The sequence below is a fragment of the Megascapheus bottae genome, chromosome 13 (genome assembly GCF_031878675.1).
Source record: "Megascapheus bottae isolate mThoBot1 chromosome 13, mThoBot2.hap1, whole genome shotgun sequence".
NCBI lineage: Eukaryota > Metazoa > Chordata > Mammalia > Rodentia > Geomyidae > Megascapheus > Megascapheus bottae.
The window spans coordinates 21,549,745-21,573,877 of NC_143521.1; the positions used below are offsets into that span (position 1 = coordinate 21,549,745).

Below are 24,133 nucleotides of genomic sequence, written 5' to 3' on the forward strand. Positions count from 1 at the left end.
TTACCCCTGGGCCTTGGCCTTGTCCCTGAACTCTTCAGCTCAAGGCTACCTCCCTACACTTGAACCAAGCCCCACTTCACTTCCCTTTTCTTGAGGTTTTTTTGTGCCTGGGCTAGCCTTGAATCTTTATTCTCACTTCTCAGCCTCCTGAATAGCTAGGATTACTGGTGTGAGCTACAGCGACTGGATCACCGCATGTTAAAACAGGCAAAATTTTCAGACTACAGGCAAAGTAGTATTTGAGAAAGTAAAAATATATCCACATGTGGTGGGTTTAAAAGTTGTTAAAAGATAATCTGCCACAAAATTTACCAAACTTACTCACAAGAATCCCTGATAATTAGAAAGTACAGATTATAACAAGAAACTCATTCTTGCAAAGTATTTCTAATTTATGCAATTCTGAAATAACGTTTCAGGGAGCATAATATAGAATACACATTTCTAATAAAATAGAAACAATTTGTTTTGCCTATTCATTCTACATTTAGAAACAAGTCAAACAGGAATGCTGTTCTATGAGTCAATTCACACAGAAGGTAGTCTATATAGATCTTAAATGGCTGCCATTAATAAGTACACTTAAAAGTTATGACATATGGATTAGGAGTTTGGCCTAGGAGTAGAGACCTTGGCAAGCATGCACTAACATACAGGCATGAGCCACTCCCATCAACTGACATAAGCCATTAAAGTAAAAAACAGAGAAACCAGAACAGTAGCCAGGCTGAGTTCAAGCACCAAATCCCACAAAATGATAATAACAATAACAATAACAATAATTATAATAATAATAGAAGAAAATCCATTTAATCATGAATGAATACATATAAATTCCGATGGAAGAGTTTTATGACTGTATTTGTGCTTTTGTGTCTGCTAAGGTACATTACAAAGCAGTAACTTTCTACCATTCTCAAAACTGTTGTAAAACCATTCACATATCACAGCTGCATTGGTCATACTATATTATCAACCTGAACTGCAGAAAAGCACCTGCAATCAAGAATGAACTTACACAGGGTCTCATAAAATTGAGATTTCCTAATCTTTTCACATGGCCTCCAGATAATCTCAGTACTCTGAGTCTATGTATTTACTTTGGTGTGCACAAGTTATTTTTTAACTAGTTGGTGATTTCTCCTTGAAAAACAGCAAGAGCTGAGAAAATGCAGTCTGGAAGGAAGCATTGCTCTGCTACAGAATGGTTTCCAGAGTGGCTACAGCTCTGCTCTTGCTACAGCTGAGTGGTTACTTTCTTTCTGCAAAATGTGGGAAAGTGCTGGTGTGGCCCATGGAATACAGCCATTGGATCAACTTGAAGACAATATTGGATGAGCTTGTGGTGCGGGGTCATGAGGTGACTGTTCTTGTATCTTCCAGTTCTGTTTCCTTTGATACCAACAAGCCGTCTCCTATTAATTTTGAGATCTATCCTTCACCATTCATCAGTGAGGAGATAGAAAGATATTTCCTTGAATTACTCGGAAAATGGGTGTATGAGCTGCCAAAGCAATCATTTTGGACATACTTTTCCATGTTGCAAGAACTTTCCTGGAAAGGTTCTGATTACTTTGAGAGTTCCTGTAAAGATGTAGTTTTGAACAAGAAACTTATGCCCAAACTACGAGAATCAAGGTTTGATGTCATCCTCGCTGATGCCTTCACTGCATGTGGTGACCTGTTGGCTGAACTACTAAATCTCCCCTTGGTGTACACTCACCGCTTCTTCCCTGGATACACATATGAGAAACACATAGGAGGACTTCCTATCCCTCCCTCTTACGTGCCTGTTGCAGAGTCAGGCCTCAGTGATCGAATGACATTCACAGAGCGGGTGAAAAACATGCTGTATGTGATTTATTTTGACTTTTGGTTCCAAACATTTAATGAGAAGAAGTGGAGCCAGTTTTACAGTGAAGTTCTAGGTAAGTTCTATTCTCTTCTAAGCTTCTCTTGCTAAGTCCTAAAGTTGCTTGGTCTTTGAAGGTGAAAGAATGTCAGCTCAGAGGAATTCCTCTTTGATGAAGGAACTTTTCTCTAGTAAGGTATAAATACACAAGAGCATTTATATCCAATACAAAGCATTTCTAGAAAAGTGTCAGAAATCTATGGGAAACATTTGAATAGGATACTTCAAGAAAGCCCCTCCCAAAGTTGTTGACTGAAGATTTCCCCACACAATCTTGCAAGTTTAATTCGACTTTAAAATCAATAACTCTCAACTTTCCTAAATTTCTTGATCAAGGTACACATAGTCTGAAGACAATATATTCTTGGACCAAGATTAACTGTATACCACTGAAGACTTATTTCACCTTGTGTAGATAAATGTTTACTCACTTAGAAATTAAAAGTTTTGCCAGGCTAGATGGCTCACACCTAAAATCCTAGCTACTCTGAATGCTGATACCTGAGCTCAAGGTTCAAGGCCACCCAGACATAAAAAGAACAGAGACTCTTTATCTGTAATTAACTTCAAGACAACAGGAAGTGGGGCTTGGCTCAAGAGTAGGGAAGTAGCCTTGGGCTGAATACTCAGGCATAATGCATAAGCCAGTTGAAGCCCAAGGACCTGCACAACCAAAAAAAAAAAAAAAGAAAGAAATTAAAAGTTTTTCACTTTTTCTAATAAATTCATTCATAGGCAGGAGATATATTGTCTTTATACTGGATACAGTAAACCTAAGACTTCAGATTTTTAGTGTTTTTATCTGAATCCACCCAGAGTTTAAAGTGCATATTTAAATAACGAAAATGTAGCCAATATTTTTGAGTTATGTCTGAAAACCCTCTCAAAAAGCTTTTATCTGAAGAAGGGGAGGTAAAAGTCTGTTAGATTCTCCTATCTCCAATTTACTACCCCTCCCCCCCAAAAAAGCCAGGTGTGGTGGATCTTGCCTGTAATCCTAACTACTGATAATCAAGGTTCAAAGCCAGCCCTGCCACAAGACGACCTGAGACAGATCTCCAATTAACCTCTAGAAAACTGGAAGTGGGTTTTGGCTCAAGGGTAGGGTGGTAGTCTTGAGATGAAGAGCTCAGGGACAGCACCCCCACCGAGTTCAAGCTCCATGACCCACAAAAAAATAAAATAAAACAATAACAATAACAAAAACTATGGATGAAGAGCACTGACCTTGAGCACAGCAGCTAAGGAATCATTCCAGGATCCTGAGTTCCAGCCCCAATACCAAGGTGTGTGCACATATGTGCACGTATGCACACACACACACACACACACACACACACACACACACACACACACGCATACACAATAATGTTGAAGTATTGGCTTGCAAATCATTTAGACTATTTTAAACAATGACTCTTTACTATATTAATTATGAGTAAACATAAATTTGTCCATATTCTAAAACTTTCATAATCCTTATTCATAAATACAGCTATGTAGCACTAAAAATTATGAACTCTTTAAGTGTAATAAACACAATAGAAATGAAAATAAGGGGAACAGAAACACAGCCATACACAAAACCTCTCAGTTCACGCCTGGGAATGTAGCTTAGTAGTAGAGTATTTGCCAACCATGCATGAAGCCCTGGTTCAAATCCTCTGTACCACATAAACAGAAAGAGCCAGAAGTGGGGACCAGGAGTTTGGCCCAGTGGTAGAGTGCTTGCCTAGCATGCATGAAGACCCACGTTGGAGTCCTTGGTACCACATACATTGAAAAAGTCTGAAGTGATGCTGTGACTCACGTGGTAGGCTCTAGCCTTGAGAAAGCCCAAGAACTGTGCTCAGGCTCTGAGTTCAAACCTCAGAACTGTCAAAAAAAAAGAAAAGAAAAAAGTAAAAAAAAGTCCGAAGTAGTGCTGTAGCTCAAATACTAGAGTTCTAGCCTTCAGCAAAAGAATAGAAGGACATGCCCCAGGCCCTGAGTTCAAGTTTCAGAACTGGAAAAAAAACAACCCAAACAAAAGAAAACAAAACTCTCAAGTCACTAGAAACCCAAAACAGGTTCGACTTCCTTAAAGGAATAGTAGAGGCAGCTGAGCCAGCAAAGGTGTTTCCAAGAGTATTATGACTAACAGGGAATGGCAGGCAAATCTATGTGTAGATTTGCAGTTTTAATAGAAAACAAATATGTATTTCTATCCACGCTGGCTTTTGGGGACAGATGTTTACAGTTGGGAAATACTAGATGAATTACAGATGCAGTTGGCGCATATCAGTCCTCCTTCCTTCCTTCCTTCCTTCCTTCCTTCCTTCCTTCCTTCCCCCTTTCCTTCCTTCCTCCCTTCCTTCCTTTTCTTCTTTCTTTTCTTCTTTTTTGCTTTTTTTTGGCCAGTCCTGGGGCTTCAACTATCTCACTCTACCAATTGAGCCACAGCACTACCTCTGGTCTTTCTGTGTATGTGATACCAAGGAATCAAACCCAGGGCTTCCTGAGTGCTAGCCAAGCACTCTAGCACTAGGCCACATTCCCAGTCCCTTACCAGTCTTTCATATGGTGACTTCCCTGCTCTGCACACACACACACATATATGAGCTACATGCATTATAAGTGCATATATACAAATGTGCATTTGTATATGCACACTTATACATGACCATACTTAAACATATATACACTTATATGTATGCATACACATATTGCTACATACATGCTAATATTTTGAAAACAGACAATTTTGGATATATCTCACAATATTATTGAAGGTCCACCAAGACAAGTAACATTTATATTCCCCTAACAATTTTCTTGTACTCTGTACATTTGTTCTACTTTTTCCCTTTCAGGGAGACCCACTACCTTATATGAGACAATGGGGAAAGCTGATATATGGCTCATTCGAACCTACTGGGATATTGAATTTCCTCGCCCGCTCTTACCAAATTTTATATTTGTGGGTGGACTCCACTGCAAACCTGCCAAACCTCTGCCTAAGGTATATATATTCCTGTTTATTTGCTTCTGTTTTCACTCATTCTCAGCAGGAATGACTCTATATTATTCACTCACCATGATTTTGTTTTTGTTTTTGTTTTTGTTTTGTTTTGTCAGTCCTGATGCTTGAACTCAAGGGTCTGAGCACTGTCCTTAGGCTTTCTCAAGGCTAGAGCTCCAGCACTTGAGCCACAGCACCATTTCTAACCCCATCTATACTTATGGTACAGAGGAATTGAACCCAGGTCTTTGTGCACTCTACCACTAGGTCAAACTCCTGCCCTTCATTTATTGTGTTCGTTTCAAAGAGAGAATCATGGAAAGTGATAAATAGAAATTCTGGCATACATTCTTATGTTGGCATCCACATTCCCCTTACAGAATTTAAGAGAAAACTTTTCAGCTTTCGGTAAATCGAGGTATTGTTCGTATGACCATAAGAAAACATCAAACTCATGTATCATTACACAGAGAAACACAACCAAAGTGAACATTCATTTATTTAAAATACATTTGAAATAATTTAGCTATAAAATGAGGGTTTGGGGCCATTAGCATGGCATAGTGATAGGATGTTGTCCTAGCTTGCACAAAGCCCTGGGTTTGATTTCTCAGTACCACATAGACAGGAAAAGCCAGAAGTGGCACTATGGCTCAAGTGGTAGAGTGCTAGTGTTGTGAAAGTCCAAGGACAGTGCCCCGGCGGTAAGTCCAAGCCCCAGGACTGCCAAAAAATAGTAGTAATAGTAAGGATTTCAAAATATATATTATACGTAAATTATTCTACAATCACTTATGAATATTGAACTAGTGGGCACTGGTGACTCAGGAATATAATCCTAGCCACTCAGGAGACTGAGAGCTCAGGATCAGTATTCAAAGCCAGCCAGATCATGAAAGTCCAAGACTCTTTTCTCCAATTAACCATCAGAAAACCAAAGTGGCCAGTAGCTCAAAGTGTTTAGAGCACTACCCTTAAGCAAGAGATCTCAGGATAGGACCCATGCCTGAGTTCAAGATCCATGGTGGACAAACCATACATACATACATACATACATACATACATACATACATACATACTTACATACATACATGCATGTTCTGAAAACGGTAATAATTCCTTGCAAAATAGGATTAAAACTAGGATTGTATATAGAAATTCCATTCTTCAATACTTGTTTGTTAAACATGTCATTTGAAATATGATGTAAAAATCAATGTTAATAAATTATCTAAAAAAAATTAAAAATAGATTGATGATTTATCAATACGTATATTGAGTTTATTGATGGATCTTCATGAAGCACTCATCCTTAAAGGAAAGTAGTAGAAACAACCTTGGCATCCATTAACAGAATCTTAAATACACAATTGTAGTATATACGTGAAACTAAAATGTGTGAACCTTATGGACACATGAGTAGACTTTCAGAAGTTTGTAATCCATGAACTAAAACTACCCAGTCAAAAACAGAACTCCTCTATGACCCAGCAATCCCACTCCTGGGCATTTAACCAAATGTCCACAAACAAGACCACACTAAAGCACAACCATGCAGCATTTTTTTTTTTACCATAGCTAGGATATGGAACTAACCCAGATGCCCCTCAGTAGATGAATGGATCAAGAAGATGATCCATACATACTCAATGGAGTTCTATGCTGCCATCTAAAAGAATGATGCCTCATTCAAAAGGAAATAGAAAGACCTGGGGAAATAATACTAAGTAAGGCAACTTAGGCCCAAAGGAATATAGGTTGCATTGATTCTCTCATTAGTAATAAGTACAATATGTCTATGATATTCTTGACAGAGGGTCACAATAGCCCAGTCACTAAGTACATAGGACCACATATAATGAAGTGTATCAAAATGAACTCCAGCAATTGGAAACAAGAGATTTGTTTTATGTCCTGCGTACAATTATTTCTATTTTTTATTCTGTTTCAGTTTTCTGTACCCTTTGTCTGTATATATGCTTATCTGATCCGTGGATGGGAAAGTTACTCACTGAAACAAGACAAAGAATGAACTAATGTAACAATGGTACTCATGTGACACAGTGTTGGGAAGGAACTATACAACTAAAGTGAGGAGGGGCCTGGAATGTGGTCTAGTGGGAGAGTCCTTTTAGCATGCATGAAACTCTGCATTCAATTCCTGAATAGGACATACACAGGAAAAGCCAGAAGTGGCACTGTTGCTCAAGTGATAAAGCACTACCCATGAGAAAGCCAAACCCCCAAAAGACAAATAATCGGAAGAGAGTGAAGAGGGGTAAGCGGGAGAAAATCAGGGAGCAGGTAACTGTTTTAAAACAAATGTAGGGGCAAGGAGTGCGGCCTAATGATAGAGTGCTTACCTAGCATGCATGAAGACTGAGGTTCAATTCCTGGGTACCACATGCACAGAAACAGCCAGAGGTGTGCTGTGGCTAAAGTGGTAGAGAACTAGCTTTGAAAAAGCCCAAGAACAGTGCCCAGGCCCTGAGTTCAAGCCCCAGGACACGTACAAAGAAGAAATATGTAGCTGGGCCAACCATGGCTCACACCTGTAATCCTAGTTACTCAGGAGGCTGAAATCTGAGGGTCATAGTTCAAAGCCAGCCCGAAAGAGACTCTTTTCTCCAATTAACCACCAGAAGTCAGAAGTAGCGATGTGGCTCAAAGTGGTAGAGCGGTAGCCTTGAGCTGAGAAGCTCAGGAACAGTGCCCAGGCCAAGTTCAAGCCCCCAAAATGACTAAAAAATAAAAAAAGTACTCATTACCTTACTTTTGTAAATGAAACCCCCTGCTCATTATCTTTGCAATAATAAATAACCTAGCCAGTCCAAAAAAATCATATGAACCTACCCAGATTTCAGAAAAGCAGAAAGAAGGATAATAGTCAAGAGGCTGTAGGAGAGTGAAAATATTTTTGGCCTGGTTTCTATAGATTCTCAATTTTGAAATATTTTGGAGTTGGTTTGCATAATAAAGAGAAATATGGGTAAAACTGATGAAATATATACCCCAGAAATACTTATGATTATAAATTTCTATTATGTATTTTAATTATATAAACAGCCGATTATCTATTTTGATAATTCCTGCTAATATTGATTTGTTCTCCTTAAAATTGATGCCAATCCTGACAATATCTTTAGGTTACTGTTTCTCTTTTCTACTGTGTCGATTTTTCGTCACAGGAAATGGAGGACTTTGTGCAGAGCTCTGGAGAGGATGGTGTTGTGGTGTTTTCTCTGGGGTCAATGGTCAGCAACATGACAGAAGAGAGGGCCAATGTGATTGCATCAGCACTAGCACAGATCCCACAAAAGGTGAGAGAAAGAGTCAGGGAACATCTGCTTAATGAGACTGTTGCAATGTGAAAGGGACTGATTACAAAAATACCCTATGTGAAAAGATACTCTCTAACACATCACAGAAATTATTTTCAACACAAAAATATAAGAGATAGATCCGTTAGCGTAACAGAATATTTTGCTTATAATTATTGTTATTTACATAGTGTACCAAAAAAAATACATTTAAGGGGCTTAGTGTGACCTAGGCTTCTAGTTTTACTACATATAGATATCCTACCCTTTGCAAAAAAAAAATCAGAACCACCAAAACCTTCCCTATCAATTCCTCCCTTTCTCTCATGAGTACTAAGGACTCTACACAGTAAAGCTATAATCAAAATGAAGTTACATTTTCGTCAATAACTATGCCTCCCCAATAAAGACAAGCCAGCAATAAAATTGGGGGTTGTATTATACAATATCATTTCTCCCCTAAATTTTGTAATAGGCTCATTCATACTGCTGGTGCTATTCTTAAAAAAAGATCAGGCTGGGAAGGTGGCTTGGTGTCAGAGTACTTGCTTAGCATGCCTGAAGCCCTGGGTTTGATTCTTCAGTAACACATACACAGAAAAAGACTGAAGAGGAGATGATGGCTCAGGCTTGGAATTCTAACTATTCTGGAGCTTAAGATCCGAGGACTATGGTGTGGAAGCCAGCCCAGTCAGGAAATTCTGGAGCCTGAGACTGTTATCTCCAATTTATCCACCAAAAAGCCAATAGTAGAGCTGTGGTTCAGAACGTTAGAGACAGTGCTCAGGGCCTAAGTTCAAGTCTCAAGACAGAAGAGGAGGAGGAAGAGGAGGGGGAGGGGGAGGAATAGGAGGAAGAGAAGAAGAGAAAAAGAAGAGGAGGAGGAAGAAGAAGAAGGGGAAGAAAAAGAAGATTAAGAAGGAGAAGAGGAAGAGGTATGGTGGAAACATGTATAATTTTGGCTGAGAGTTCAAGCCCAATGACCAAAAAAAGAGAAAGAGAGAGAGAGAGAGATAGAGAGAAAGAGAGAGAGAGAGAGAGAGAGAGAGAGAGAGAGAATGCTATATCCTGAATATATGTGAAAATAAGCCCAGTAAAAGTGTATTTATAGCACTATTTTAGTAGTTCTTATTGTATTCCACTCTTTTTATTTCCTGATGTATCATGTAATGGGTACTTAGGTTATTTCTTGGTCTATTCTTAGTTCTAATGTGAAGAACTTGAAACTGGACTCAAATAATAAGAAGCTTCTGTGTATTAACAGGTTATATGGAGATTTGATGGCAAAAAGCCAGATACCTTAGGATCGAACACTCATCTGCAAAAGTGGATCCCCCAGAATGACCTTCTTGGTAAAGACTCTGGAGAATGATGAAAACACAAGAATAGCAAAAGAGAAGGACAAACATTTAATAGGAAATATGTTTAAAAAATGTATTATGGAAAAAAAATTTCAACTACCTTGGAGTTTATACCAGTACGGTGCTTTAACATTTGACTCATGCCTCTAGCCTAACTTTTTGCTGGTTATTTTGAAGATGGAATCTTATGATCTCTTCTGACTTTAATCTTGATCCACTGCATCTCACCTCCTGAATAGCTAATATTGCAGGCATGAGTTATAAGTGACAGCTGTACTTAGTTTTGATAGTAGGATTCGTTTTTTTCAGGTGGGGAAAGAGTGGGGAGGGGTGTCAGTTGTGATGAACTCTGGGCCTGGGTTTAATCATTGAGCTCCTCAGCTCAAGGCTAGCACTCTACCACCTAAGCCACAGAGCCACTTCCAGTTTTCTGGTAGTTAACTGGAGAGAAGAATTTTCTGGGCTGCCTTTGAACCAAGATCCTCAGATTTCAGTCTTCTGAATAACTAATATTATAGGTGTAAACTACTGTAGCTCTGCCCAGTAGGTGACTTTGACAGGATGATTAAGAATAAGAATTGCCATTTTAACCCAGCACTGGTAGTTCATGCTCGTAATCCTAGCTACTCAAGAGACTGAGATCTGAAAATCTTGGTTCTAAGCTAGCCCAAGCAGAAAAGCCTATAAGACTCTTATCTCCAATTAAACAAAGATACAAGCCACAGTGAAGTGTGAAGTGTGGCTCCAGTTGTAGAGCATTAGCCTTAGCAAAAAAAAACCCTCAAGGATAGCACCCAAGCCCTGAGTTCAAACCCTAGTAACAGCAACAACAACAACCAAAACAGCAACAAAGATGCCATTTCATTACGCATGATAATATTCTGTATGGCCCGCCTTTGAGAATTATTATTTTAGGGGTGATTAACTGTCAGAGAGTCTTTCACCCAGTATATGGATCATGCCTCAATCTTTTGGTTCTGAGCTCTTTATCTCATGGCTTGCACTCTACCACTTGAGCCATAGCACCGCTTCTAGTTTTCTGAGGGTTCATTGCAGACAAGAGTCCCATGGCCTTTTCTACTGGGGCTGGCTTTGAACTGCAATCCTCAGATCTCAGCCTTCTGAGGAGCTAGGATTACAGGCATGCACACCCATACCCTGCATTGTGTGTGTGTGTGTGTGTGTGTGTGTGTGTGTGTGTTTCACTTACATAGCAAATTTGTTTTCATTCCTCAAATCTCCTATTACAAACCACTTCTTCTATATTATCTTCATCACATACCTGTCAGCGCACTTCACGTGTTTCATGATCTGAAATTTAAAGGCAATTTTAAGGGCCAGGAGTATTGCCTAGCAGTAGAGTTCTCACCTGGCATGCACGTGGCCCTTGGTTCAATTCCTTTGTACTCCATACCCAGAAAAAGACAGAAGTGGCACTGTGGCTCAAATGGCAGAGCACAAGCCTTGAACAAAATGCATCCAAGGACAGTGGCCATGACCTAAATTCTAGCCCCAGGACAAGCAAAAAAAGAAAGAAAAGCATTTTGAACATTTTTCATAATGATCCTAATCTCCTAGTGGAAAACATTTCACCTTTGTAAACATTCTGTTTAGTATTTCTCCTATTAGGCTAAGTATTTTAATTAATTCAATTACATAATATTTTATATACTATTATATACAAAATAACATATATAATATATAACACATATAACTGTATAATGTATATATCATTAACATATGAATACAATACTAAATTTGCTGTATGCATGACATAATTATATGTAATTGTTATCATTCATAATTTCCTTTCCTTTATCCCATTGTTAGGTCATCCAAAAACCAAGGCTTTCATCACTCATGGAGGGACCAATGGTGTCTATGAGGCCATCTACCATGGGATTCCTATGGTGGGCATTCCTTTGTTTGCCGATCAGTCTGATAACATTGTTCACATGATGACCAAGGGAGCTGCTGTGAGGCTGAACTTCCACACACTGTCAACTGTAGATTTGCTCAAAGCCCTGAAGACAGTCATCAATGACCCTAGGTGAGTAGGGCAATTCTTTTCAATGGGGCAGTATCTCAGGAAAGTTCTCTTGAGGAAAATACTATTCATATGCTTTTGAAATTTGCAAAGGATTTTGTCACTGGGAAATATGCTTTAGTGCAAAGCTCTTCTTTTTAGGGAAATGTGCTTTACTGCAAAGCTGATATTTTAAAATTGACACTGAGATTTGCTGCACAAATAGTTACTAGTAAAGTGATATGATGTTTTTTTTAAAAAAAATTTACAATATGGGCCGGGAGATTGGCCTAGTGGTAGAGTGCTTGCCTAGCATGCACGAAGACCCGGGTTCGATTCCTCGGTACCACATACATAGAAAAAAGCCAGAAATGGTGCTGAGGCTCAAGTGGAAGAGCCCTAATCTTGAGAAAATCCAAGGACAGTGCTCAGGCCCTGAGCTCAAGCCCACGACTGGCAAAAAAATAAAAATAAAAAAATAAATAAAAAAATAAACTTGCAAAAAAAATTTTACAATATATATTTATAAAGAAAATCATTTTCGTAAATAGGATAGGACAAAAGAAAAGAAAAATGATTCGAAAACTGTGTTATTTCAATATCTGAGATTTCTGAAACTCTTGATCTTTCTAAATTGTACCCGCTTATTATCCAACTTTACTCATGTAAAGTGTGACCAAGTGTGATCAAAGCAAAAGTCATTTTTAAAAAGGCACTTCTTTAATCTGGGCACCAGTGACTCATACCTGTAATCTTAGCTGCTTGAGAGGTCTGAAGATCACTATTTGACATCAACTCAACCAAAAAGTCTGTGAGATTCTTAGCTCCAAATAACTACCAAAAGCAAGAAGTGTTTGTAAACATAAACTGCTTTGTTAAATGGAAACTCCTCTGTACAACTAGTTGAAGATACTTTTTCATTTCTTTTTGTTTTTCTAAGTCAGGAGTAGAACTGTGGGTCAAGTGGAATACAGCTATCCTTGAGCCAAAGGAGTTCAGAGACAACACCCAGGCCCTAAGTTTAAGTGCCAAGATTGGGGAAAAAGAATATCTGTCATGTGTTATTTAAAAAGAATTACTAAACGTTTGGATACATGGTGCAGATAGTAGAGCATCAGCCAATGAGCTAAAATGTCAGACCAGACACTGGGTTTGAGTTCTAGTCTCAGGAAAAAAAATAAAAGAACTATTTAATGGAAATAGCCCAGGTTCCCTACAATACATAAATGGATAAACAATATTTGTGAAAAACCTTGAGGTAAAACAGATACCCTGAACACTTTACAGGAAGGCATAGGTGAAACACTAGGACTCCTTGGTACAGGACAAAACTTTCTTAGACCAAAAAGACAACAAATTAAAATGTGGACAAATGGGACTGCATTAAATTGCAGAGCTTTCATATGGCAAAGTACATAGCTAGCAAGTTAAATACAAAGCCCACAGAGTGGGAGAAGATCTTGACTAACCATACAACAGACAAGGGCCTCATATATACCTACAGCTCAAAAAAGTTGAATTTCTCAAAAGCAAATCTTCAAAGAAACAATCATCTCATTAAAATGTGGGCTAAAAACTTAAAGAGAGGTTTCTCTGAAGAGGAAAAAACAATGGCCTGTAGACACATGAAGAAATGCTCCTCATCTCTGGCTATAAAGCAATGCAAATCAGCCGGACATGGTGGCTCACACCTGTAATCCTAGCCACATAGGAGGCTGAGATCTGAGGATCGAGCTTCAAAGCCAGCCTGGGCACTAAAGACCATGAGACTCTTATCTCTAATTAACCATTAGAAAACCAGAATGGCCCTGTGGCACCAGGGGTAGGGGGGGTAGCCTTGAGCTGAAGAACTCAGAGACAGCCTCCAATCCCAGAGTCCAAGCCCCAGGACCAGCAAAAAAAAAAAAAAAAATGCAAATCAAAACAACTTGAGATTCCACCTCACTCCAGTTAGAATGGTCGTGATTAAGAAATCTAATAACAACAGATGCTGGTGGGGATCTAGCCAGGAGGGATCACTACTACACTGTTGGTGGGAGTGTAAACTCATTCAACCACTACGGAAAGAAGAATGGCGATTCCTCAAAAGACTAAACATAGAGCTCCCCTATGAGCCAGCAATTCCACTCCTTGGCATTTACCCAACTGTCCAGAAACAAGGACATACTAAATCCACTAGCACAATGATGTTCATTGCAGCACTATTTACCATAGTGAAGATATGGAACCAAGCCAGTGGATGAATGGATCGAGAAGATGTGGTATTTATACACAATGCAGTTCTGTGCTGCCATCAGAAAGAATGACATTGTTCCATTAGTAAGGAAGTGGAAAGACTGGGAAAAATTCATATTAAGTGAAGTAAGCCAGACTCAAAGGAACATAGGTTCCACAGTTTTGCTCATTTGGGATAATTAGTACCCACCTAGGACTCTCCTAGCAGAGGATCACAAAAGCTCTGTACATGTGGCCTGATAAGAAGAGACTAAATGGTGAAACTAAATCCTAGATGAATACTAGGATTTGAAAACAAGAGGTTTATCTTTGCAGTTGTTGTTTTTAGTGTACTATGTGATGTTTTTTCTTTTCCTTTTTTTCCTCTTAAGGTTAATCTCCTGTGGTTATTGTATCTGGCCTTTGCTACCTTTGTTTATTTGAAATAGGGAAGAGAAAGGGGAAAACAAAATGAAAGGAAGTGGGTAGGTGGGAAAGAGGGACAAAAACATGAAAATGGTGTCAGTGTTCAAGAAATAATGCACCCACTACCTGACAAATTAACTGTAACCCCTCTTATACATTACCCTGACAATAAAATACAACTAAAAACTGTGATACATATATGGAAAGGAATTTTACTCATCTATTAGAAATATTAAGTTATTTTTATGAAAATGGATGAACTTAGAATAAATTACGTTAAGTGAAGTAACTGAAACCTAGAGACATATGCTATTTGTCTCTCTCACATGCAGAAATGAAATCTAAAGCCCAACTGCACAGTCCAATACACTTTTAGACTAAAAGAGGATATACTTATGGAAGAAAACAAAGAGTAATTCCTCTTAATGTCTAAAATACTGCTTATCAAAACAAATTCCAGTGCTGGGAATGTGGCTTAGGGATAGAGTGCTTGCCCTCCATACAGGAAGCCCTAGGTTCAATTCTTCAATACCACATGAACAGAAAAACCCAGGACTGGTGCTGTGGTTCAGGTGGTAGAGTGCTAGCCTTCATTCAGCAAAATACTCAGGGAGAGTATCCACATCCTGAGTTCAAGCCCCAATATAGGCAAAAAAACAAAACAACAACAATAAAAAAAAAGTCCAGGAAATTAAACATTTGTTGCTGTTGTCTTTGTGGTGGACAAAAAGGTAGCAAGGGGGAGCACATGCAGTCATAGCCCGCACCATGTGAAAAGTAATCTATGCAACTTATGCGCTGGGACGGGAGGAGTAAAATGGAGAGAAGCAAAGAGTAAGATGACATTGTCCAAGAAGCATTAGACTCATTACTTGACTTATAGAATGACAATGCTTTCTACAACTCCCTAATAATAACAATTACCAACAGAAAAAAAGAGAGCAGGCCGGGAGTTTGGCCTAGTGGTTAAAGTGCTTGCCTAGCATGCATGAAGACCCGGGTTCGATTCCTCGGTACCACATATATAGAAAAAAGCCGGAAGTGGTGCTGAGGCTCAAGTGGTAGAGCTCTAGCCTTGAGAAAGTCCAAGGACAGTGCTCAGGCCCTGAGCTCAAGCCCAGGACTGGCAAAAAAAAAAAAGAAAAAGAAAAAAAAAAAGAAAAAAAGAGAGCAGTGGAAGGGAATGCAGCGGTAATAGTTGATGCATATCCTATGAAACTAGGAGAACTGAGGGGAGGGGATGTGTTGAGAGCAATGGGGAGAATGATGGGGAAAGTGACATTAATCAAGATGCCTCATACATATAAACTGATTTGCTAAATGAAAACCCTTTGTACAACCAGTTAAAGATAAAATATTTGTATTAAAGGTCATTTTTTCAGGTTAAGTAGTAATTAGACAGCAGAGGGTCAAAGAGAAGACTGGAAGATTGTAATGTAGCAGAATTTCAACTCCTATAACACAATTCCTCCTCAAAGATTTCAAAAGACATCTTTGGAAAACTGAATTTAAATCTAACAATTAAAGCACTTTAAATGACTTAGGAACATTTGCTCTGTTGCAAAAGAAAAGAAAAAATGTGTTTGCCCATATGTCTTCCATTTTGACTTTGGAAAATATTTCTCCCTCAGAAAATACCACTTAACATTCACAGTCTCCCACATGACTAACAAAATCATATTACTTCTATTATTCTTCTCCATCAGTGATTTCTCTGTTGAAAATGAACATGAATCAATTTAATGACACTCTCCAGACCCTTATGTTTAAACCAGTTCACTGGCTTTCAGTATTACTATCTCTGTTTGTCTTTTAGCTATAAAGAGAATGCAGTGAGGTTATCAAGGATTCACCATGATCAGCCAGTGAAGCCTCTGGACCAAGCTGTCTTCTGGGTGGAGTTTGTCATGAGACACAAAGGAGCCAAACACCTTCACCCAGCTGCCCTCAACCTCAATTGGTTCCAGTACCACTCTCTGGATGTGACTGGTTTCCTGCTCGCCTGCGTGGCAACTGTCATCTTCATCCTCATGAGATGTTGCCTCTTTAGTTGTCGAAAATTTACTAAAACTGGAAGAAAGAAGAAAAGAGACTAATTGAATGTAGCTGTGAGCTTGAAAAGTCTCATTACCCCACTCCAAATAACCCCAACAAGAGAGGTTGTGAGGTCACATTACTCCTTCCAGGACAATTTTCATTCTAGCAAATGAATGGTCATTTTGGAGTTAGAATCATTTCAAATCAATGGGGACATGCTGAGTAAAACAAATATGTAACTAGATGTTATTCTATTGAAACTCTACTGCTGTTGAATACCTATTCTAAAATTGACCTTAATTTAATTGTGGCTTGCTTACAAGTTAATTCATGGACACAAGATTAAAATCCACTCCAAACATCAGGGTTCTTCTCTGAATACTCAGCTTTCTTTTACATTATTTTAGGTAGAAATGTGTAGTTCCAGTTTTTGATTTGAAAACTATGTTTCCTAATTAGAATTGAGGAAACAGTCACAGCCCCATTTGGTTTTGGGAAACCGTCGTGCCCTGTGGGTTTTAGAACATATCCAGCCTCAGAATCATTTCATTTGAAGTATACAAATGAAAGATGTTTGCCTTTAAGCTGCAGATCTCTTTTCTCTGTGGAATTGTATACAGAATGAAAAACACATTTCTTATTTCCTGCTATTACACTGAAATACCTGGGAACATCTTCTGTTCCCTCTTCGTTTTCTTCTCAGTGCTTTAAATCTCATATAAACCCTCTGGGGCCTATCTGCTTTACCAGGATAAGGATTATGAGCAGGTCCAGAGAAGCTTCTCTATTTTTCTGAGGGCTTGAGTGAGTCTTGTAATCCTTGGCTAGCAGTGGCAGCAGATATCCAGTAGCAGCAACCAGAGGCCTCTTTTGTGTGGCAGTGCCCATGCCTCAGGGGCAAACCTCTAAGGTTCTTCCCAACTGCATCAGCCTTGGAGGCTGCTGACTGACTAGGAATACTTGGCAGCAAGGGCAGCAGTAAGGGGCAGGCACCCTGTGCCCCCAGCACCCAGGAGGGTAGCTAATAGAACTAACTTGGTGTTTGTCCTGAAACAAATCACCAACCAGAAAATAATTCTTCAAAAAAAGAATAACAACATTCATCTGCAGATAGCATCGGAATGATAAGTATGTCAGAGTAAAATGTAAGTAGTTGAAGGAAGAGACAGTGATTTGTTGTTGTTAAGGAAAAGTTTCATTGGTATTATTATTGTTTGCTAGGCTTGACTCAGGACCTGGGCACTGTCCCTGAGCTTTTTTTGCCCAAGGCTAGCACACTACCACATGAACCACAGTGCCACTTCTGGCTTTTTCTGTATATGTGGTACTGAGCCATCAACCCCAGGCTTCATGCCTGCTAGGCAAACACTACCTACCACTAAGCCACATTGCCAGCCCCCACTAACAGAGTTTTATGGCAAAGACTGTGACTTTTGCAGTCTTGTATGATAGTTACTGTCAGGGAATCATGTATGAGAACTATTCTTCATAACCTTTTAGCTTTATTTATTATTGAAGGTTAACAAAATAACTCCATTTGGACTCAAAACTTTCCATTTTTTTCAGTGATGGGATCAAACCAAACAGGGCTTTGGTTTGAAAGCATTGCTGCTTGACTATCATAGAATTACTTATTCTTTTAAGGGTATAGGACAGTTTATTAGAAAAGAAAGATGGCAGAGCCAGGCATGGTGGCTCACGCCTATAATCCTAATTCAGCTGAGATCTGAGGATCGTGGATCAAAGCCAGCCCAGGCACTAAAATCTGTGAGACTCTTATCTCCATTTAACCACTAGAAAATCAGAAGTGGTGTTGCAGCTCAGGGGCAGGGCAGTAGCCTTTGAGCTGAGAGCTCAGGGACAACGCCCAGGCCCAGAATTCAAGCCCCACAACCAACAAAAAGAAAGGAAACATGGCAGAGGAGAGTCCATTCCATAGATATGCCATGGGAAAGATGGTATTTTAGTCCCTGTTCACCATGCTGTCTTCAACCATCTTCCTTGATCCAGAGCTTGGCCTTGAATTAAACAGTGCAAATTGGATGGCTGCTTAGTGAGCCACCATTTTGTTTCCTGTAAAATTGTGACACCAAATTATAATTAGGTTTCGACTATTAAAGAACCAACTGTTTTAAGTAAAGGAAATGTCAGGCGCTCCAGTGGTGTAATCAGTTAGCACAGGGTACTTGTAAGGAAGCCTGTGTTACATTTTTATTGTTTGCTCTCATGAATCAAAGTGCTAGGCTGACCCTGCCTAGCATAGTTTAGAGCCAGACTGGGCAGAAAATTAATTACTCTAAAACTGGCACTGTGGCTCAAGAAGTAAGAGTGGGAACCTTGAGCACAAAGAGGCTTAGGGACACTACCCAGGCTCTGAGTTGATGCCCACAACTGGAAAGAAAAAAAATTGCTAAGGTCCTTCTTCTGGACATCAGACATGTCAACATAACAATCTGTTTTTTTTGTTTGTTGTTGTTGTTGTTGTTGTTGTTGTTGTTTCTAGCTCAAGGCTAGTGCTCTGACACTTGAGCCATAGCACTTTTGGCTTTTTCTGAGTATGTAGCACCGAGGAATCGAATCCAAGGCTTGGTGCATGCTAGGCAAGCACTCTACCACTAGGCTACCCTCCCAGTCCCAATCTGAGAGATTCTTTAAAGAGAAAGGTTAGTATTGTAACGAATATATTCATGTCTGGGAAAACCGAGCATATTCAAATTAGATGAAGTGAATTTATAAAGGCAAGAATGATAAAGGAGTCAAAATGTGGCCTATAATCCCATGCCTATAATCTCAGCTATTCAGGAAGCTCATGATGAAGACTGAACGTGAGATCCAATCTAAAAATAGATGATCAAAAAGGGCTAAGGAAAGGCTCAAGTAATAGAGCACCTGTATCGGGTCTTGAGATCCAATTCCATTGCAATGAAATGTTATATATGTTTTTTCTATACATGTGTGTACTACGTAAGATAGAAAACAATTCTTGGCAACAACAAGCATTGCTATTAACAAGAGTGACAGGTCTAAAGTTGAACAGTGAAATTAAAGAGCAGACATCCTTGCAGTATTCTCTGCAGTAACACTAGATTTTACATATCACAGTAGTCCATGTTCCAGTATTGTGATTGTTACCATGGCATAGTCATGGATGAGATTTCTGCCTGTGTAACTCAATGGCTTTACTGTTTTCAATTTTGTAGGAACTGGGGCTTGAACTTGCCCTGGCTTGTTTGCTTGTTCTCCTTTTTGCTGGCTACTTTATAGAGAAAGAATCTCAAGGATTAACATGCCTAGACTAGCATTGACTTGATCCTCCAGTTTACAAGCCCCTGACTCACTAGGATTCCAGGAACGAGCACCTGGTGCCTGGCTTACCTATTGTGAGGGTGGGACTCAAGCACCTTGTTTTGATATTTTCACAGTGAAGTCAAAACTGAAACAAATAGCCATGTATTAGTTAATAAGGATATTGTGTGAAGACAATTTCATGATTTTGGAAACCAAGTGTACCTCCATAAACCTACATGTTACCAGTCACTTAAAATAGCACCTTCATGAACTCTGTACATGAAATTTACCAGTACATGGCATACTGATTTGCAGTAAGCTTTTAAAATAACCACTAAAATATTAAATACTAAAATATATATACTAATGAAATACTAAACTAGTAAATGTCCTTCAAATATAATGTACTTTATATGTGCTATTTTACAGACAGCAGACACATACTATTACCACAAAAAATAAAAGAGCATGCTGGGTGCCAGTGGCTCACACCTGTAATCCTCACTACTCAGAGGACTGAGATTTAAGGATCATTTACGCCGTCCCGGAAGAAAGTCCATGAGACTCTAACCTCCAATTAACCACCAACTGGTGCTGTGGCTCAAGTGGTAGAGTGCTAGCCTTGAGCTTATGAGCTCAGGGACCTTGTCCAGGTCCTGAGTTCAACTCCCACGAGCAACCAGAAAGATAAATGATGCAGCATTATACCATGGTAATTACTAGGCACTCAGATTTTCAGCTGTAGTATAATCTTTTGGGAAGTTCATTCTTTTATATGACATGATTTTTTAAATGGTGATGTGATTAAGGCCAGTAAAACTATGAAATAGGACTGGTGGCGACATTCATCTCAATGAAAGAAGCTGGGTGTGATGGCAAGTCATCCATCTGGGCAGGAAGCTAGACCTTATCTAAAAAATAGACTAGAGCAAAGAGAGAGGGTGGGGAGGGAAGAGACATAGCTCCGTGGTAGAGTGCCTGCCTAGGAAGCTGAAGAACCTGCATTCAAATCCCAGTACTCATGTAAAGAGGAAAAAGAAAAAAAGGGAGGTTTGGATACAATTAGAGTTGCAGCTTGGTTCTACTAAATACTGACTATACTGTATTATATTAGCATACAGTGGGATGTTGTGAGGATAAGTCAATACATATTAGTATAAAAACACAAGATATACATATCATGTTCAATAGCATTATTTTAGATATGTCCTTGTCACTTACCAATTTCTCCTTAAAATAACATTTCTAGTAATTCCTTCAAATCTCAGGAGCTCAACATTTGAGACCTTGAAAAAAAATAGATGCAGTACTGGCTGTGTGGCTTATTTCAGTACCACAAACAAAGTGGCAGATTCTACAACTTACTGATACAAAATTAGCAGTGCCATGACTTGGTGTACCACCAAATAAAAGACATTAACAAAAACAGAAACTAATTTCTTTAAAAGGAGTTAAAAACTTTTCCCTCCAAATCTTGGTGCAGTGGCTCACGCCTGTAATCCTCAGGAGGCAGATCTAAGAAACCTGGTTCAAAGCAAACCCAGGCATTAAAGTCCAATTAAACAACAAAACCAGAAGTAGCACTGTGGCTCAAGGGGCAGGGCAGTAGCCTTACATTCAAGAGCACAGAGACAGTGCCCAAGCCCTGAGTTCAAGTCCTATGACCCACCAAAAAAAATCCACTCATTTTTGACATAATGCAACTACTCATTACAAATATTTTGAATAACTTTGAGTCAGTCCTGGGGCTTCAACTTGGAACCTAAGTGCCATTCCTGAATTCTTTTGCTCAAGGTTAGTGTTCTACCTCTTTGAGCCACAGCACCACTTCTGGTTTTTCTGGTGCTTAATGAGAGACCTGTCTGTCTCAGCTAACTTTGAATCTCAATCCTCAGATCTCAAACTCCTGGGTACCCAAGATTACAGAAGTGTGCCACCAATGCTTGGCTTGAATAACATTTACCTGCTGAAATAATGATAGTGAAGTTATAGTTAAAATATTCCTCAAAGACTCCCGAATGGCTCATACCTGTAATCCTTGCTACTCAGGTAGCTGAGTACTGAAGATCATGGTGTGAAGCCAGCCTGGGCAGGAATGTTCACCAGACTCTCATCTCCCAATTAACCACTCCCACCCTACCCTCCACCCCCCAAAAAAACGAACTGAGCTACAGCTCAAATGACAGAACACTAGCATTAAGAAGGAAAAAGAAAAAAGCTCAGGAGGGCTGGGAATGAACCCTGGGTTCGATTCTGGGTTCGATTCTTCAGGAGAACTATAAACAGAAAAAAAAGCCTGAAGTGGCAACTGTGGCTCAAGTGGTAGAGTGCTAGCCTTGAGCAAAAGACAGTGCCCAGGCCCTGAGGTTCAAGTTCTAGAAGTGGCACCAAAATGAAATCTTCCAAAAGTGAGGGTTCTATGTTCAAATTATTTTTAAAATATGTATTTTGTGATTTGATAAAGACCTAACTCTTAAGTACTACATTGTTTAACAGAAAAATATGACATCAATGCTTCAGATATACAACTTTAGGAAGGCCAAAATTTCAGGAAGGGGAAGTGACATATAAAAATCTTCCTGGCCACAAGTTTGGCCTACTGGTAGAGTACTTTGTGTAGCATGCATGAAGTCCCAGGTTTGATTCCTCGGTACCGCATATATAGAAAAAGTCAGAAGTTGTGCTGTGGCTCAAGGGGTAGAACTCTAGCCTTGAGAAAACACAAGGACAGTGCTCATGCCCTAAGTTCAATCCCCAGGACTGGCAAAATCAATCAATCAATCAATCACACAGACAAGGAAATACAACAGTGTCAATCTTTACCAATTTATTTTATACAAAACAGTAGCAATGTGGAATATGGGGAATCATCTTCTGCTGCCACACACAAGTTGTGAACATTCCAAGCCAATGTATAGTTTACAGGGGAAGGCTAAACAGCATCAACCATGCTACTGAACATAGGAATTTGTTTAAAAAGATTAAAAATTAGATAGCAATGTCTTCTTAATATTGCTCTCATCATTGAAGACTAAAAAATAAAAAAGTGACTTTATAAGTTTAAAAAAAAAGGGGGGGGAAGGGAGGAAGGGAAAGGAAAAACCAAGAGGCTGCTACAACACTGCCATACAGTCAAACCATCATACTTCAGTATTTCTGTACTTGATAGCAGCATTATTTTTACTGAACCATGTGCAACTACATGTAGAAACACATCAAAGCAAAATACCATGGCAGTTACTGACCCAGATCCAAAATAAAGAAAACAAATAACAACAAAATAACTCTAGGATGAACATACTGTAAGATGAACATTTATGAAGAATGTAATATCTACATTCCTGGACTGTTCCATCTTGTCCCAATAAAAATGTCAACTGTCAACTGTGTATTTTTGGTGGATTTGAGTTTTCCAGTTCTTAAACTGCATGCTCAGAACAAAGAGGGTGATAATAAATCCTTCTACACAAAGAACTGTAAGTAGACAGCTGAAAATAAATTTACTACTTGTAAACACACAAAAAAAATACAAGATATTTTTTTTTTTTATCTTCAATCAGTGCTCCCCAAAGCACATTATCTTCGGTATCGACCTCTCTCCCCTCGGTCTCTGTCCCGATCACATAATCGCTCTCTCTCTCTTTCTCGATCACGACCTCTATCTCGTTCTCTGTCTCTTCTGTTATCTCTAGGACGGTCTCGCTCTCGTTCTCGATCTCTTTCACGAGGTCTACTTCTCCGACCACTAACAACAGCTTGAGTGCGGCGAAGGAAATCATCCACCCTCATGTCATAGTCATGCTAGGAAACCAAAGAAGTAAGTCAGGCATGGCAAAATTTGTATCCTTGTAATTGTCTCATAGAAAGAAAATAGAACATTTGATTATGATATCCAATTTGGATCATCTATAGTAGGTTATTCAAATCTCTTCCTGTTCTACTGTAATGACTTCTCCCTCTGGCCTATTTAATAAGATTAAGGCCGAAGAAATCACCTGCTAACCAAACATCATGTCTATAGCCTGCCTACACATAAAATATCATGAATGGTTATTTTATGCAATAGGCTCTACTTTCCCCTCATTCACAATTCTACAATAACAATCTATGCTTTTTAAAAGATGCATTATAAAGTCTGATACTCCAGATTTCTTCCTAATATGTTATGAAGTGTGAAACCATTTGTGGTTCATAGGGCTTGAACTCTGCCTGGGCACTGTCCCTGAGCTCTTCAGCTCAAGACTACTGCCCTACCCTTGAGCTTCAGCCCCACTTCTTAGAGGTTTTCTAGAGGTTAACTGGAGATAATAGTCTTGGATCCTTTTGCACCCAGGCTGGATTTGAACCTTGATCCTCAGATCTCAGCCTTCTAAGTAGCTAGGATTACAGGTATGAGCCATCTGCCCACCTGGCACTGGCCCATGGCTTCTTCTTGTAATCTCACCCACTCATAACACTGAGATCAGATGATCACAGTTCAGAGCCAGCCTGCTCAGAAAAGTCTGATATTCCATCAGAAAAACAAAAGGCAAAAACTTAAGACTATAG

General features: G+C 39.2%; 2 protein-coding genes across 5 annotated transcripts in view; one reads left to right on the plus strand and one right to left on the minus strand.

Moving 5' to 3' along the window:
• The first annotated feature begins 852 nt into the window (after nucleotides 1-852).
• On the plus strand, nucleotides 853-16,564 carry LOC150055675 (UDP-glucuronosyltransferase 2B31-like). The gene is made up of 6 exons (XM_090343492.1): nucleotides 853-1,928; nucleotides 4,765-4,913; nucleotides 8,102-8,233; nucleotides 9,498-9,585; nucleotides 11,425-11,644; nucleotides 16,077-16,564. The coding sequence occupies exons 1-6, from the start codon at nucleotides 1,205-1,207 to the stop codon at nucleotides 16,354-16,356; spliced, it is 1,593 nt and encodes a 530-aa protein (XP_090199618.1). The 5' UTR covers nucleotides 853-1,204; the 3' UTR covers nucleotides 16,357-16,564.
• Nucleotides 16,565-22,397: 5,833 nt separating this feature from the next.
• The window catches only part of Ythdc1 (YTH N6-methyladenosine RNA binding protein C1), a 38,723-nt gene continuing 36,987 nt past the window's right edge, over nucleotides 22,398-24,133 (minus strand). For all 4 annotated transcript variants that reach the window (XM_090343499.1, XM_090343498.1, XM_090343497.1 and 1 more), the window contains one exon: nucleotides 22,398-23,386. In XM_090343499.1, the coding sequence (XP_090199625.1) occupies nucleotides 23,162-23,386 (225 nt within the window). In that variant the 3' untranslated portion in view covers nucleotides 22,398-23,161. The remainder of the gene's footprint in view (nucleotides 23,387-24,133) is intronic.

What these genes read in the sequence shown, in the direction of transcription:
- LOC150055675 (XM_090343492.1), top strand. Translation starts at nt 1,205, where the DNA reads ATGGTTTCCAGAGTGGCTACAGCTCTGCTCTTGCTACAGCTGAGTGGT. An exon ending in TAGCACAGATCCCACAAAAG is followed by an intron (nt 8,234 to 9,497) that starts GTGAGAGAAAGA and finishes GTGTATTAACAG; the next exon opens with GTTATATGGAGATTTGATGG. An exon ending in CCCCCAGAATGACCTTCTTG is followed by an intron (nt 9,586 to 11,424) that starts GTAAAGACTCTG and finishes TCCCATTGTTAG; the next exon opens with GTCATCCAAAAACCAAGGCT.